At 47.2% G+C, this 16,129-nt stretch overlaps 1 protein-coding gene across 4 annotated transcripts in view; it reads right to left on the reverse strand.

Annotated features, from left to right (window-relative positions):
* The window catches only part of IL1RAP (interleukin 1 receptor accessory protein), a 95,432-nt gene that overhangs the window by 22,171 nt on the left and 57,132 nt on the right, over positions 1–16,129 (reverse strand). For all 4 annotated transcript variants that reach the window (XM_081910995.1, XM_081910993.1, XM_081910994.1 and 1 more), the window contains 4 exons: positions 14,300–14,429; positions 9,543–9,691; positions 6,398–6,547; positions 3,274–3,417 (listed from right to left, as the gene is read on the reverse strand). In XM_081910995.1, the coding sequence (XP_081767121.1) occupies positions 3,274–3,417; positions 6,398–6,547; positions 9,543–9,691; positions 14,300–14,429 (573 nt within the window). The remainder of the gene's footprint in view (positions 1–3,273; positions 3,418–6,397; positions 6,548–9,542; positions 9,692–14,299; positions 14,430–16,129) is intronic.

A 16,129-nucleotide genomic window follows, 5' to 3' on the forward strand; every position in this document is an offset into this window, starting at 1 on the left:
TGGCCAAAACTGGACAGAAGGCCCCAGGCTGGCCAGCCCTCAAACCTTGACCTGGGAAGAATAGGAGCTTGCCCCCCACAACTCTTGAACAGCCCCCCATCCTCTGGGCTAGGCTGCTACAGGGAGGGCGCAAAGCTATGCTAGCCGGCTCCTTAACGTAAGGTTTGGATCATGCCCCAGTTCTGTAATAATAATAAATAATAATTTTTATTTATACCCTACCCTTCCCGGTTCAGAAAACCGGGCTCAGGGCGGCTAACAACAAATTTAAAACACTTAATTGATGCAACAAAAAACAACATAAAATACAGTATAAAGCGTGTATAACAATAAATTCAGAATTCAAAAATCAATTTAGGGGGAAATCCATCCAATAAACATTAGATGGTCACCAGGGCTAGCTGGCTAAATTAGACCTACTTGGGCCAGCGAGGAGACCGGGGGAGAATTAGCTGTGGGATCCCAGAGCAGGGAATCTTCATAAAAAGGGAGGTGGAGGGAAGGAAGGGGAATAAAAGATCAGGCTAAGTTCAAATTGAAAGCCAGGTGGAATAGCTCTGTCTTACAGGCCCCTGCGGAAGGAAGTGAAATCCTGCAGGGCCCTGGTCTCCTGGGACAGAGCATTCCACCAGGTCAGAGCCATCACTGAGAAGGCCCTGGCCCTGGGGGAGGATAATCTGATTTCCTTAGGGCCTGAGACCTCTAAACTATGGTTATTCATGGACCTTAAGGTCCTCTGCGGGGCAGACCCGGGGGGGGGGGGCGATCCCGTAAATATGAGGGCCCTAAGCCAGAAAGGAATGCTCCAAAATACCACCGGAAAGCAGGGGAGCAACATGGGTAGGAACACCACAGGCCTAAGAGAGCACTTTGCATAGAATACAGGCTGAGCTGCGAATCAGGAGGTCCCCAATTCGAATGCTGCCTCTTGCATGAAATCACTAGGCAGCCAAAGGTGAGCTCATCTTCACCTCTCAGCACCACCTGCAATATGACCCATCGCACAGGGGTTGGGCTAGATGTCTGTTGGGTGTCCCTTAAAGGTAAAGGGACCCCTGACCATTAGGTCCAGTTGTGGCTGACTCTGGGGTTGCGGCACTCATCTCACTTTATTGGCCGAGGGAGCCGGCGTACAGCTTTCAGGTCATGTGGCCAGCATGACTAAGCCGCTTCTGGCGAACCAGAGCAGCGCACGGAAACGCCGTTTACCTACCTTCCCACCAGAGTGGTACCTATTTATCTACTTGCACTCTGACGTGCTTTTGAACTGCTAGGTTGGCAGGAGAGGGACCGAGCAACGGGAGCTCACCCCATCCGCAGGGATTCGAACCGCCGACCTTCTAATTGGCAAGTCCTAGGCTCTGTGGTTTAACCCACAGCGCCACCCGCGTCCCTGGGTGTCCCTTACAACTCTACAATTCTGTTTTCCCATGATTGCAGCTGGGATAGCTGAGTCAGTACAGCAAGAGACTCTTAATCTCAAGGTGATGGGTTGGGCAAGAGATTCCTGCATTGCAGGGGGCTGGACTAGATGACCCTCGTGGTCCCTTCCAACTCTACAATCCCATGAATCTAAGTACAGAAAGCTCAGAAGTCTCCCATTGCCCCTGGCTCTCCATCCAGCCCTCCATCCAAACTGTCCTTTCCCATCCTCCGACTCTCCTCTCTGCCACTGGGCTACTTTCAGCTAACACACCAGCACCATATGCAGAAAAAGGCCAACTACAGAATAAACAGGCAATTCTTCATGGATCAGGCCCAACGGTTCGCATTCATTCTCATCATTTACCCTGCAGAATTTGATCTTCCAGCCGCCATTTGGATTTCCCTTGGCAGGAACCGCGAAGGAACAAGGGCAACTTTTTCTAAAAGGCAAGCAACTGCCCTCCTGACTTTGACTGTCGAGTCAGGGATTTGGGGAGACAAGCAGATTCTCCAGATTCAGGAGCGGTTGCCATTACTTGACAGACACAGACGTCTGCAGAGAAGACGATTTCAAAGATGGGTGCCACTTCTGGTCCCAACTGCTTGTACCCCCTCCCTAGCAACCAGGGATAATATTTCATTTCATTTCCAGTTTTTCAATATCCTTCTTAAAAGGATCTTGACGTGAAGGGCATTAGCAAGCAGGAAGGTGTGCAGAGGAGGATGACCAAGAAGATCAAGGGGTCTGGAAACCAGGCCTTGTGGTTGAAGGATCTGGGTAGGTTTAGCCCCGGCTTCCTCAACCTCGGCCCTCCAGATGTTTTTGGACTACAACTTCCATGATGTCTAGGACCAGTGGTCAGGGGTGATGGGAATTGTAGTCCCAAAACATCTGGAGGGCTGAGGTTGAGGAAGCCTCAAAAAGAGGAGACTGGGAGGAGATAGGAGAGCCATCTCCAAATGTCTCAAGGACTGCCACATGAAAGATGGAGCAGGCTTGCCTTCTCCTACTCTTGCGGGTAGGACTCGAACCCAAGGCTTCAAGTTACAAGGAAGGAGATTCCGGCACAACATCAAGAAGACCTTTCTGACAATAAAAGCTGTTTGGCAGCAAAATTGACTCCCTTGGAAGGTGTTGGACTCTCCTTCCCTGCAGGTTTTTAAGCAGAGGTTGGATGGTCATGTGTCATAGATGAGAATCCTGCATTGCAGGGGGTTGGACTAGATGACCGTTGGGGTCCCTTCCTACAATTCCACTCTTCATGGGTCTTCCTCCTTGGAGGAGGAATTATTATATGTATTGTGTTCTCTTACGTACTGTGGCTTGTCGTTGCTTTATTGATTAGAAATTATTTATTGTAACTGTTGAGCGGATTTCTGTTTAACTTTTATATGCTATTATTATTTAATACTGTTCTAATGACTGTTGAATGTTACCTTTTTGATGTAGGTTGCCTATTTTAAAGTACTGTCACATTTTTGTCTTGCACTAGATTGTTATAAGACGTTCCTTTTTTTGTTTCTTCAGTTTGTAAACCGCCTTGAGTATTGCAAGATAGAAAGACGGTATACAAATTAAAAAAATGATGATGATGATAGGGACCTGAAGGTTCTGGGAATGGGGGCAAAATACCCCCCTTCAAAAAAATAACAGTGGGGACTTCTTTAAGAAAGTTGTGGCAAGCTGCTTTCAAACCCAACGTTAACCGCAAAGGCTGCTAAATGTGGCGATTTGCTCTCTTTGCCGAAGGGCTGTGTGTGTGTGTGTGTGTCTGTGGGTGTGCGGTTTGTGTGAAAGCAAGAAATCCTGCTGCTCTCGGCTGCTCTGAACGCTCCAGAGATACTCACTTCCCCCGGGGAGGCTGTCTCTGTCAAAAATGCACAGCTTGTAGCCAAACTCGTTCTCCAGAACCCCTCTCAACGTCAGCAGCACAAACTCTTCCTCTTCGGCGTTCCTCGCGTAGGACACATAAATGTCATACTCTTTACCGTCTGACGGCCCCAGTCGGAGAGGGAAGCGAGCAGACGAGAAAAAGAAGAAAAAGGGGGGGGATAGGTTTTGGTTAGTTCGGAGTAGCTGCGGGTACATCGGCTTCTGGCGCCTCTGCCCCCGTGCCAGCAGGAGAGCAAAGGCCCTGCTGGGGCGGGGGCAGAGAAGTCAGGAAAATAGGGGGGCTTTCTGTCTCTCAACACTCTTGCTCCCTTGCAACACAGAGCCCGGAAAAGGACTCAGCCTGCAACTCATTAAAAAGAACCTCGTAAGAGTCTGATGGATACAGGAGTGGCCACCGGGACCACATAACACTGGTCCTGAGAGGTCTGCATTGGCTCCCAGTACGTTTCCAAGCACAATTCAAAGTGTTGGTGCTGACCTTGAAAGCCCTAAATGGCCTCACTCCAGTAGACCTGAAGGAGCATCTCCACCCCCATCGTTCTGCCCAGACACTGAGGTCCAGCTCCGAGGGCCTTTTGGCGGCTCCCTCCCTGCGAGAAGTGAGGTTACAGGGAACCAGACAGAGGGTCTTCTTGGTGGTGGCGCCCACCCTGTGGAAAGCCCTCCCTTCAGCTGTGAAGGAAATAAGCAGCTATCCTATCTTTAAAAGACATCTGAAGGAGGCCCTGTTCAGGGAAGTTTTTAATATTTAACGCTGTACTGTTTTTAACGCTTCATTGGGAGCTGCCCAGAGTGGCTGGGGAAACTCAACCAGATGGGCGGGGTATAAATAAATTATTATTATTATTATTATTATTATTACAGGCCAAAGGGTCCCCATCTAAACCAGCGTCCTGTTCCCACAGGGGCCAAATGCCCCCGAAGAACCTCAAAATCCAGATAGACTGTCTCTAGAGCTGGAGGCTCCACACCAACGTCAGAAGAGCCTGGCTGCTGGATCAGGCCAAATAATAATAATAATAATAATAATAATAATAATAATAATAATAATAATATTTATACCCACCCATCTGGCTGGGTTTCCCCAGCCACTCTGGGCGGCTTCCAACAGAACACTAAAATACAATAACCTATCAAAAGTTAAAAACTTCCCTAAACAGGGCTGCCTTCAGATGTCTTCTAAAAGTCTGGTAGTTATTTTTCTCTTTGACATCTGGTGCGAGGGCGTTCCACAGGGCAGGTGCCACCACCGAGAAGGCCCTCTGCCTGCTTCTCTGTAACTTGGCTTCTCGCAGCAAGGGAACCGCCAGAAGGCCCTCAGCGCTGGACCTCAGTGTCCGGGCAGAACGATGGAGGTCCACAGTCCTGTTCTCACAACCAGAAAGGAAACCCACAAGCAGGATCTGAGCCCAAGAGCCCTCTATCCTCCTGTGGTTTCCAGCAACTGGGATTCAGAAGGATCCCTGACTCCATATAGAGGCAGAGCAGAGTCATTGCGGCTAGGAGCCATCAGCTGCCCTCTCCTCCCTCCATGAATTCGCCCAATCCTCTTTTGAAGCCATCCACCTTGCTCCTTTTCGAGCTCAATCTCATTTTGTTGCAACGGGAGAATTTAGCGTCATCAGCAAACCTGGCTGCCTCACGGCTCAATGCTGACTCCAGATTGCTTATTCTTTGTCTGTCTGGTGGCTTATTGCATTTATAACCCAATTTCTTTCATCAAGGAGTGTGAGTTGGTGATTTGAACCCTGGTCTCGCAGGTCCAAGTTGGACACTCTAACCACTACGCACCGCTGCCTCTCTTGTTTATGAACCGTTTAAAAAGCACAGGCCCTGATCCTGGTCCTTGGGGGACTCTGCTTTCTACGTCTCTCCATTTGGAGAACTGTCCATTCATTCCTGCTCCCTGCAGCTGTACTTGCTTACTTACCATTATTATTATTATTATTATTATTATTATTATTATTATTATTATTCCCGATCTGCAAGAGGGACTGAGGCTTTCAGGCTGCCAAAGGGGGGAGGCTGACTAGGTCTATGTGGTTGCTAGAGGCAACCCTGTGGCCTTTAATTCTAAAGTTCTAGCCCGGAGGAATGCCCTTGGCTCTTGCAAGAGATGGGAGGGAATGCAGAGAGGCGGAAGGCAAAGGAGCAATTAGACTTTCTGCAGTTTCTGACATTATCATAATCCGCCACATTCAGCCGCGACTCTTAAGGCGAGCTTAAAATGTATTTATTTATTTAATCATACACGTATTTAATGTGCTTATTTGACTCTGTACAAATTGAAGGCTTTAATGTTGCAGTTGCGTTTTGCCTTCTTGGATGCCACTGGGGGAAAATTACCGCGATTAATGAAATGCTTCACAAAGTACTCCAAGAGGCATGCAACAATGCTACAAAACAATGTAATGAAAATAACAATTTAATGTCCAATAAGCATTGCAAACTAATAATAATAATAATAATCAGCAGCAACATTTAACCATTAAAATACTTAGAAAATAAGACTCAGCAACTATGAAGCATTTCTGGAGTTCAGAGTTGTCAGGGCTGGGTTTCCAACAGCGGCTAGGAGTCTACTAGCCCCAAATGGAAAGACGACAAGATACCAACGAAAGAAGAATGGCAAGTCAAATTCATGGAATACACAGAAATGGCGAAACTCACCAGAAGACTCAGAGACATAGACAATATTCATAAAAAGACTGGGAATCGTTTATGCTGTATTTACAGAAATATTGTAAGGAAATGGACTCACTAGTAGGGTCTGAGTAAACACTTACAATGAAGAAAACGAAAGGTTAAGAAACAACAATATGGAAAATTTGGTATAAAAATGTTAAGAATATAAGAGCTTTCAGCTAAAAGATGGAAAATAAGACAAAATGAAGCAGAAGTAGCAAATAGTTAAAGAACCAGAAGGGGAAGTTGAGGGAAGTCAGGGGGTGGGGGGAGTTTTGTTTTATTGTATTTTCTTACATACGATAAATGTGTTGAATCTTAAATTGTAAAACGTAAGAAGAATTTATTTTAAAAAAACAAGAACAAATGAACACCTCCAGCAACGCCCCTTACCTAAGATGGTTTCGTCCGTCCCAAAATGAGCCCGGTAGAAGAGGACCATTTCCAGCCAGTAGAAGTGGTAGACGAGGGTCAGGAGGACCACCAGGACGATGGTGGCCCCCAAGCCGCAGACCAGCTCCACCGTGTACCTGGGCACAGGGACTGTGGGGGTCAGGGGAAGAGGAAGGGGGGGCATTCGCTGTGGATTATCATCATCATCATCATCATAATTCATTATCATTAGATTTATTTCTAGCCCGCCCTTTCCCCAGACCACGTCTCAAGGAGGCTTATATAAAACAAAGGGACAAAATAAATATGGGGTTGGGGTGGAGAGACCATTGTTAAAAGGTAGCCTAGACTCTAAGGCAGTACGACTCATGCAACACGTTGGAGACTAATATACACACAATATTTACCAAAATAATTATACATTCTTTATCAATCTTCTGAGAAAAATGCAAAACCTTGTGCAAAGCCACAGAGACGTACGACCTATCCAACCTAAGATGAACTTACAGGTGAAACTCGGAAAATTAGAATATCGTGGAAAAGTTCATTTATTTCAGTAATTCAACTTAAAAGGTGAAACTAATATATGAGATAGACTCATGACATGCAAAGCGAGAAATGTCAAGCCTTTATTTGTTATAATTGTGATGATCATGGCGTACAGCTGATGAAAGCCCGAAATTAGCAATCTCAGAAAATTAGAATATTAAATGAAATCAGCAAAACAAGGATTGCAAATAGAGCAATACTGGACCTCTGGGAAGTAGAAGCATGCATATGTTCTCAGTACTTGGTTTGGGCCCCTTTTGCATCAATTACTGCCTCAATGTGGTGTGGCATGGATGCTATCAGCCTGTGGCACTGCTGAGGTGTTATGGAAGACCAGGATGCTTCAATAGCAGCCTTCAACTCTTCTGCATTGCTCGGTCTCATGTCTCTCATCTTTCTCTTGGCAATGCCCCATAGATTCTCTATGGGGTTCAGGTCAGGTGAGTTTGCTGGCCAATCAAGCACAGTAATCCCATGGGCATTGAACCAGGTTTTGGTACTTTTGGCAGTGTGGGCAGGTGCCAAAGTCCTGCTGGAAAATGAAGTCAGCATCCCCATAAAGCCCGTCTGCACTCCAAAATCTCCTGGTAGACGGCTGCGTTGACCCTGGACTTAATGAAGCACAGTGGACCGACACCAGCTGATGACATGGCTCCCCAAATCTCTTTTCTGATGAGAGCAGCTTTTGCATCTCATTTGGAAACCAAGGACCCAGAGTCTGGAGGAAGACTGGGGAGGCACACAATGCCAGATGCTTGAAGTCCAGTGTGAAGTTTCCACAGTCTGTGTTGATTTGGGGAGCCATGTCATCAGCTGGTGTTGGTCTTGACATATCTCGCTTTGCATGTCATGTGTCTGTCTCATATATTGTTGTTGTTGTTTAGTCGTTTAGTCATGTCCGACTCTTCATGACCCGATGGACCAGAGCATGCCAGGCACTCCTGTCTTCCACTGCCTCCCGCAGTTTGGTCAGACTCATGCTGGTAGCTTTGAGAACACTGTCCAACCATCTCGTCCTCTGTCGTCCCCTTCTCCTCGTGCCCTCCATCTTTCCCAGCATCAGGGTCTTTTCCAGGGAGTCTTCTCTTCTCCTGAGGTGGCCAAAGTCTTGGAGCCTCAGCTTCAGGATCTGTCCTTCCAGTGAGCACTCAGGGCTGATTTCCTTCCGAATGGAGAGGTTTGATCTTCTTGCAGTCTATGGGACTCTCAAGAGTCTCCTCCAGCACCATAATTCAAAAGCATTGATTCTTCAGTGATCAGCCTTCTTTATGGTCCAGCTCTCACTTCCATACATCACTACTGGGAAAACCATGGCTTTAACTATATGGAGCTTAGTTGGTAAGGTGATGTCTCTGCTTTTTAAAATGCTGTCTAGGTTTGCCATCATCTTTCTCCCAAGGAGCAGTCGTCCTTTAATTTTGTGGCTGCTGTCACCATCTGCAGTGATCTTGGAGCCCAAGGAAGTAAAATCTCTCACTGCCTCCATTTCTTCCCCTTCTATTTGCCAGGAGGTGATCTCATATATTAGTTTCACCTTTTAAGCTGAATTACTGAAATAAATGAACTTTTCCACGATATTCTAATTTTCAGAGCTTCACCTGTATAATGTCTGGTTTCAATGGATTCTCTGTGGCTTTGCACAAGATCTTGTATTTTTCTCAGAAGATTGATAAAGAACGTATAATTATTTTGGTAATTATTGTGTGTATATTAGTCGCCAACGTGTTGCATGAGTCGTACTAATTCTATCAGCTGCACAGGTTGCATTTTTCTACACTCTAAGGCAGGCATGACCAAAGTCCGTTTCAGGGTCCTAATCCGGCCTGCAGTTCGGTTTAATCCAGCCCATGTGGCAGTTCATTTCCTGGGGTAAAATCCCCCCCAAATCACAACAACTTCAATCCTAAAAAAAGGCAATCAACTTTGGTCGGCCCTCACGGCCTTTCACTTCATCAAACATGGCCCTCTTTGAAAAAAGTTTGGACACCACTGCTCTAAGGGAATTCTTTTTTGGCCAAGTAATTTTTATTGAATTTCAAGGTTTTTTTAAAAAACAAATGAACATCAAATTTAAGGCACAATCTAAAAGATGACTTCCCAACCTTCTTCTGTGGTGCTGTTACCCCCATTTTAGCCCCCGCCCCATTCACTTGCTAGAAATAAGCAAACACCCTTTTTCAGATTTCAGCGATGGGCCTTTTTAGTTTGCTAGCTACTGGTTTTTCTCGTGTTCTCTGCAAGACTGAGAATGTGGATGTTTCCACTGGTTTGTGTTAGGTTGTGTGTAGTTACCCTTCTATTCTGCTTTATACTTTTATCTCCTCCACAATCCTTTCACTCCTATTTTATTTTGTTTTCCATCCACTCCCAAAAATTTAAACTATATATATATATATATATATAAAACCACAGACACAAGCTATTAAAATGGAGGTCATAAAAACAGCGCGGTGCTGTTGAAAGCCAGTTCTGATGGGATAAAAGAGTCTTTGCTGGAAGGAAGAGGAATCAAGGAGGGAAACAGGGGAGGAGCCTGTCTGGCTCCTCTAGGGAGGGAGCTCCCACATCTGGGAGCAGCCACTGAGAAGGCCCTTACCTTTCATCTTCACCATGGCCTCCTGGTGAACGGTCCCCTTCAGGTTGTGCGCCCAGCAGGTGTAGTTTCGCTTCAGGTCTCTCTCCGTGACCTTGGGCACGACCAGAGTCTTCACAATGGTCATCTCACCAAGGCTGGAGGGGATCTCCCTGGGGAAAGGGGAAAGAAGAAGAGAGGTCTGAGCTCAGAAGCTCTCTGAGATGCCAAGGGACTATCAGTATGCCTTTGAGCCGATGCCAACGCCCGGGCTCAACAACTGCTTCTGTAGCCTTATTAGACTTTACCGACTGGTGGGGTCTGTGTTGCTCCTGGAAGGGAGAAAGGAAGCCAAATGACAGCGAGGTTGATGTAGAGAAAGAGTTTATTCTGCTCTCTGGATAGCAGAAGGCACTTGCGTGGTCAGTTCACAGAAAGTCCAAATAAATGATAAATTTCATGCAGTATATATATCCTCCAGGTACCCTCTCCCCTCTATTCCCAGGAATCCAACCACGTCAGCTCATACACGCAAGTTGACATCCATGACCATAAACAGATATTCCTGTTTCAGTACTCTTGACCTGAAAGGTTGTTTCTGTCCCTATACTCTTATCTTGGGGCAAGAAGGTCACCATCTCTAAGAGCACTCCTGGCGCCGTTCCCGGGTCTCTTGTCAGACGTGACAAGGTCTGTGCGTCAGTGTGGTCAGGATGTAAGATAAGACCCAGATGTGCCATCCCTGCTCCACTCGGAACTGACAAGGCCATCCGTCATTACCAGCCTTCATGGACTGATAAGGGAGAGGTCTTTGTTTATACAGCTGGGTTTGTGCTACACAGCTCAGGCTAATGGATTTTAGCTAATGGATTCTTTGAAGAAGGAAAAATGGGGATTTGGGGGGCCCATTTCAGCCCCTGCACAGTCAGTTTTAGATTTGGGAAACCCATTCCTTCAGTTCTGCCCCGACTGGGCTAGGCGACTGGAGCACTTCCAGAAACCTTGCGCTCCTGGAAAGCAGGTCTAAGTGCACTGGACCCACAACTGTCCATTGTGAGCACCAACCTCAGCAGAGTATGAACAACACGGAAGAAAACTGTGAAGCATAACTTCTGCTTATTTCTAACAGCTACTGCAAACTAAACACTAAAGAGGTACTGGCTTGCATGAGGGTTACAGCTCTCACTCAGCCATCTAATCACTACATAGATAACACACAGACTCCACACAGAGTCAGGCAGGAGCGGAAAAAGCGAAGAACAGTCTCTGCCCCCTCCTTTCTGAAAACATCAGGAGATTCTTGCAATGGGAAGGGGTGAAAATATCCACAGGAACCACCATCCCTAAGGGAATAACCCCAGAAGAGCTTGTTGGAGGAAGTCAAAGGGGTGTTAGCAATTTCACTCCTCTGACGCTGCATTTGCGATTGGTGCAAATCACATGCCTGTGTGAGAAACAGAAGACAGTCTTATCTCTTCCGCTGTATGTACTTTATACAGTGGTACCTCGGGCTACAGACACTTCAGGTTACAGACTCTGCTAACCCAGAAATAGTACCTCGGGTTAAGAACTTTGCTTCAGGATGAGAACAGAAATCGTGCAGCGGCAGCAGGAGGCCCCATTAGCTAAAGTGGTGCTTCAGATTAAGAACAGTTTCAGGTTAAGAGCGGACCTCCAGAACGTATTAAGTTCTTAACCCGAGATAGCACTGTAATGTACTTTCACTCTTACTTGTGCCTGTTGTTCTCTCAGAGCTGGAGAGAATGGAAGATGAAGAAGAAGAAGAAGAAGAAGAAGAAGAAGAAGAAGAAGAAGAAGAAGAAGAAGAAGAGGAGGAGGAGGAGGAGGAGGAGGAGGAGGAGGAGGAGGAGGAGGAGGAGAGTTTGGATTTGATATCCCGCTTTATCACTACCCGAAGGAGTCTCAAAGCGGCTAACATTCTCCTTTCCCTTCCTCCCCCACAACAAACACTCTGTGAGGTGAGTGGGGCTGAGAGACTTCAGAGAAGTGGGACCGGCCCAAGGTCACCCAGCAGCTGCATGTGGAGGAGTGGAGACGCGAACCCAGTTCACCAGATTATGAGTCCACCGCTCTGAACCACTACACCACACTGGCTCTCTACTTTTGCTTTTGTCTGTACATAGTGTGTAAATAAATAGTAGATTAGCTCTGCAATGTCTCACCTTCTTGCTGTGTTCTGCCAGAAGCTTAGTGTGCACATATCATTAGGATGTATGTTGCTAGAAGCGCACCGGAAGAGAAGGGAGATGCCTTCTCCAGAGCTGCGTGTACCAGAAGATGCTCAGAGTTCCGGCGGCTTGCAGGCACCCCTAGGGCATTTTCCAACAAGGGGGACCATCTGGTCCAGCATCCTGTTCCCAGGGGAGCCAAGAAGATGCCCCAGTGGGAAGCTGCAAGTAGGAAACCCGGCACAAGAGCCCTTTCCAGAGAAACGCCAGCCCTTCTCCGTGCAGTGCATGGTTAATCTGTGGAACTCCCTCCCACCGGAGAAAGCGGTGGCCGCCAATTTGGATGGCTTTAAAAGAGGATTAGACAAATTCATGGAGGAGGAGAGGGGTTATGGGTGGTGAGTAGCCAAGATGGCTCTGCTCTGCCTTTACAGTCGCAAGCAGCAACACTTCTGAATCCCAGTTTCCGGAAACCTCAGGAGGGGAGAGGGCTCTGGGGCCTGAATCCTGTTGGGGGGGGGTTCCCACTGGGGGTGTCTATTCAGACCAGGACTAGATGGGCCATGGGCCTGATCCAGAAGGACTCTCCTTATGTTCTCATGCTTGTTATGTTCTTTGCATATGCCATAATTGTGATTTTCTGATAATTTCTCTCCGCCTTTTGAAACGAGCAAGAACAGGAAAAGGCACACACTAAAATTAATCTGCAACTCCAGATGGGAATCACCAGATGTGACGATCACACATGTGGGTGTTTCACTGCACATAGGGATGGACAGGAATCTATTTTCATTCCTCTTTTTCCATTCCATTCCTCACATCTTCATGTTGGCTTGCAATTATTTTGCTTTTGTTTTTTTTAAAAAAAGACCAGACTAAAGTTCAACGCATTTTAGTGGACATTGCTCCAAACATCACCATCATTATTAGCAGTATATTATTATTATTATTAGTAGTAGTAGTAGTAGTATTGGCATGGTGCATTCGCTTACCTATGAATTTTTATACAAACGCTTTTCCTCCTAACACACACATTTGTAGATTTATTTCTAGTCGGTGTACTGCATCACAAAATTCAGAGTAGTGTGAATTGCGGGGTGGGGGCTGAGAAAAGGATGGGATATACCGTATTTTTTCACCCCATAAGACGCACTTCCCCCCTCCTAAAAAGTAAGGGGAAATGTGTATGCGTCTTATGGAGCGAATGCAGGCGGGAGACTCTGCTCAGCGCTCCCTTTAAAGAGCCGTGTGGAGCGTGTGTGTGGCTCTTCAGGGCTTTTCCCCAAGGAGGGAGAAGGGCTGCCCTTCTCCCTCCTCGGGGAAAAGACCCCAAGAGACGCACACCCATTCTGCTGAGGAGATTTCACCCCTCCCTTATCCAAGATCCTGCTGATGTTCTCTGCTGATTCTTCAGAGAGGAGGGGCGGTTTCTGCTCTCTACTTATTCTGCTCCAGCCTCACATCAAAGTGTCGGAGAGAGAGAGAGACTGAGTGTTAGAGAGAGATTGTGTGTATAGATAAAGTTGCTGCTAAGAGCAGCTGCAGACACTCAGTGCAGTTCAGCATTTCAGTTTAGACCTCATTTAGCTCTGTATATAGTTGTGTATAATAGTTGTAGATAGAATAAAGAAGATATTCTACAGAGCTGCTCTCCGAGTCGTTTATACTCTGCTGTACTCTGCTATACTCTGCTGTGTGACGACTGTCTTCTTGTGGAAGTGAATCCGGTGCTCTCAGCTCTAAGCTATGAGTCCACAGCACTTTGACCTGTTCCTGTGCTGAGGGTGGTCTCTGGCAGTGCTACGCAGCTCGCCTAGCCCAGTCGGGGCTGAGTGGATGAGTCCAGTTGGTGGCACTGGCTCAAGGGCGATACTGACATCCGCGTGCTCTTTAAAGGGAGCACGGCTGTCCATAAGCCAGGACAGCCAGCGGGATTGCTGCGCTGCGATCCTGCTGGCTGTCCTGGCTTCTGGGATTCAGAATTTTTTCCCCCTTGTTTTCTGCTTCCAAAAACTAGGGGTGTCTTATGGTCTGGGGTGTCTTATGGTCTGGTGCGCCTTATAGAGCGAAAAATACGGTAAATGAAACAAACAAACAGATGGACCTGTGATCAGACTCTGTCTATGGGAACTTCATATTTATCCATGGAGGTTTTCACCCCGCCCTGCAATCAATTTCTTAGACTTTTCTCAAATGGGAACAAAAAGGGGTCACTGGGTTGCTGCTGCTTTTATTTTGATAATGGTTTTATATTCTGATTTTATCCTGTGAACTGCCCTGAAGCCTGCAGGTATAGGGCAGTATAGAAATACAATTCATAGTAATAATAAATACAATTAAATAGCAACACACACACACAAGTACTGAAAGAAGCGAGGTCTTTAAGATGCAGCTGAGGGAAGGTGGGGGTCTTCCTATACAGCCCCTCTTTTATAGCAAGTCACTGATATTTGCCCAAGCCCCCCCCCTCCACCACCCACTGTACAAACGTCTCCATTGTGCTTCCTCCAGCCCCTGGATTTCCATCTCCCCCTTCGCCCTGGACTAAACTGCCTCCCCATTTCAGACAACGGGGAAATCCTTTGCGCTTACGTCAGTGTGATGTTGAGCTTCAGGTCAGCAACGTCCTCTGGGCTCTTCCCGTCCACCATCCACCAGACCTCTTGCGGAGAGTCCTTCAGGAACGTGAACTGGACCTCGCAACGGATCTCGAGCGCTTCTCCTGGCATGCGCAAGGTTAAGAACAACAATGTTCAATGCAATAATAGGAAGAGCATTCAGTAGCAGACAATAGGGCTGTGTGCGTCCTTTCTGGACAAACCCCAAGTCCCAAATTGGACTGGGCCAATGATCTGGGCGGATTTTTCTGCCTCAGGGTAGGGGCAGACCTGGGTTGCCCTAGATCAGGGCTCAGCAACCTTTTGCAGCCATAGGCCAGTCCACCATCCCTCAGACCTTGTGGGGAGCCGAACTATATTTTTTGGGGGGGAAATGAACTAATTCCTATGCCCCACAAATAACCCAGAGATGCATTTTGTCACCTATGAATAAGACTGTTGTGTCTTCATTCTTTTAGGAGGGATCAAAGGGGTCTTACCAGGGATAGTAGAACATATCCCAATCTGGGCAAGCCAGACTGAATTACTTATTATCTTAAGAGAGTCTAACGAGTCTGCAACCAGCTTCCTGCTGTGTAATAGGGGGATGCACTCTGCTATATGAAGACGCTTGCTAGTGCAAGTTAGGAAGGAATAGTAATCAATAGAGCCTCTCCTGTTACCCACAACATCCCCACACTTTTAGGGAGCAGAAACGAGCCCACCGTATAAAGGTAACATTTAGATTTGTTGCTCCATTGCACCCGTGGTTCCAACATTGCAAGGGGGCTGGACTCCAGGACCCTCAGGGGTCCCATCTGGACTAAGGATTCTGAGCTTCTGTGCTCTGATTCGATATATGATGTCCAGTCACAGAACATTTCAGGATTTGGGCCTCTGCCATTGGCCCCATTGAACTCTTGAGTCCCGATTCGCAGATTGGAAGTTTAGACAGCCAATCACGTTGGGAGTGGGAGTGGTCCAGGCTTTCAGGAGTGTATATAAGCTAGTGATGGCCAAACTTGGTCCTCCAGCTGTTTTGGGACTACAATTCCCATCATCCCTGACTACTGGTCCTGTTAGCTAGGGATGATGGGAGTTGTAGTCCCAAAACAGCTGGAGGGCCAAGTAGGGCCATCACTGATATAAGCAGTTGCTCTGCCCGTTTCCCAGTTATGTAGTTAAATAAAGGTTCTTGCTGTTATCGCTGTGTCTTGCCTCGTGGGAACCCACCTACACCTCACTGGCGACGAAGGTGGGATGCTAGCCTAGGTTATCTCCCACTTGGACGACTGCAATGCGCTCTACGTGGGGCCACCTTTGAAGGTGACTCGGAAACTGCAATTACAGTGGTACCTTGGGTTACATTCGCTTCAGGTTACATACGCTTCAGGTTACAGACTCCGCTAACCCAGAAATAGTACCTCGGGTTAAGAACTTTGCTTCAGGAGGAAAACAGAAACCGTGCTCCGGCGGCGCTGCAGCAGCGTGAGGCCCCATTAGCTCAAGTGTTGCTTCAAGTTAAGAACAGTTTCAGGTTAAGAACAGACCTCTGGAACAAATTAAGTACTTAACCCAAGGTACCATGTAATCCAGAATGCGGCAGCTAGACTGGTGACTAAGAGTGGCCGCCGAGACCATATAACACCGGTCTTGAAAGACCTACATTGGCTCCCAGTACATTTCCGGCCACAATTCCAAGTGTTGGTGCTGACCTTGAAAGCCCTAAACGGCCTCGGCCCAGTATACCTGAAGGAGCGTCTCCACCCCAATCTTTCAGCCCGGACACTGAGATCCAGCACCGAGGGCCTTCTGGCGAGAAGTG

The sequence above is a fragment of the Podarcis melisellensis genome (assembly GCF_964234715.1).
Source record: "Podarcis melisellensis genome assembly, chromosome: 5".
Lineage (NCBI taxonomy): Eukaryota > Metazoa > Chordata > Lepidosauria > Squamata > Lacertidae > Podarcis > Podarcis melisellensis.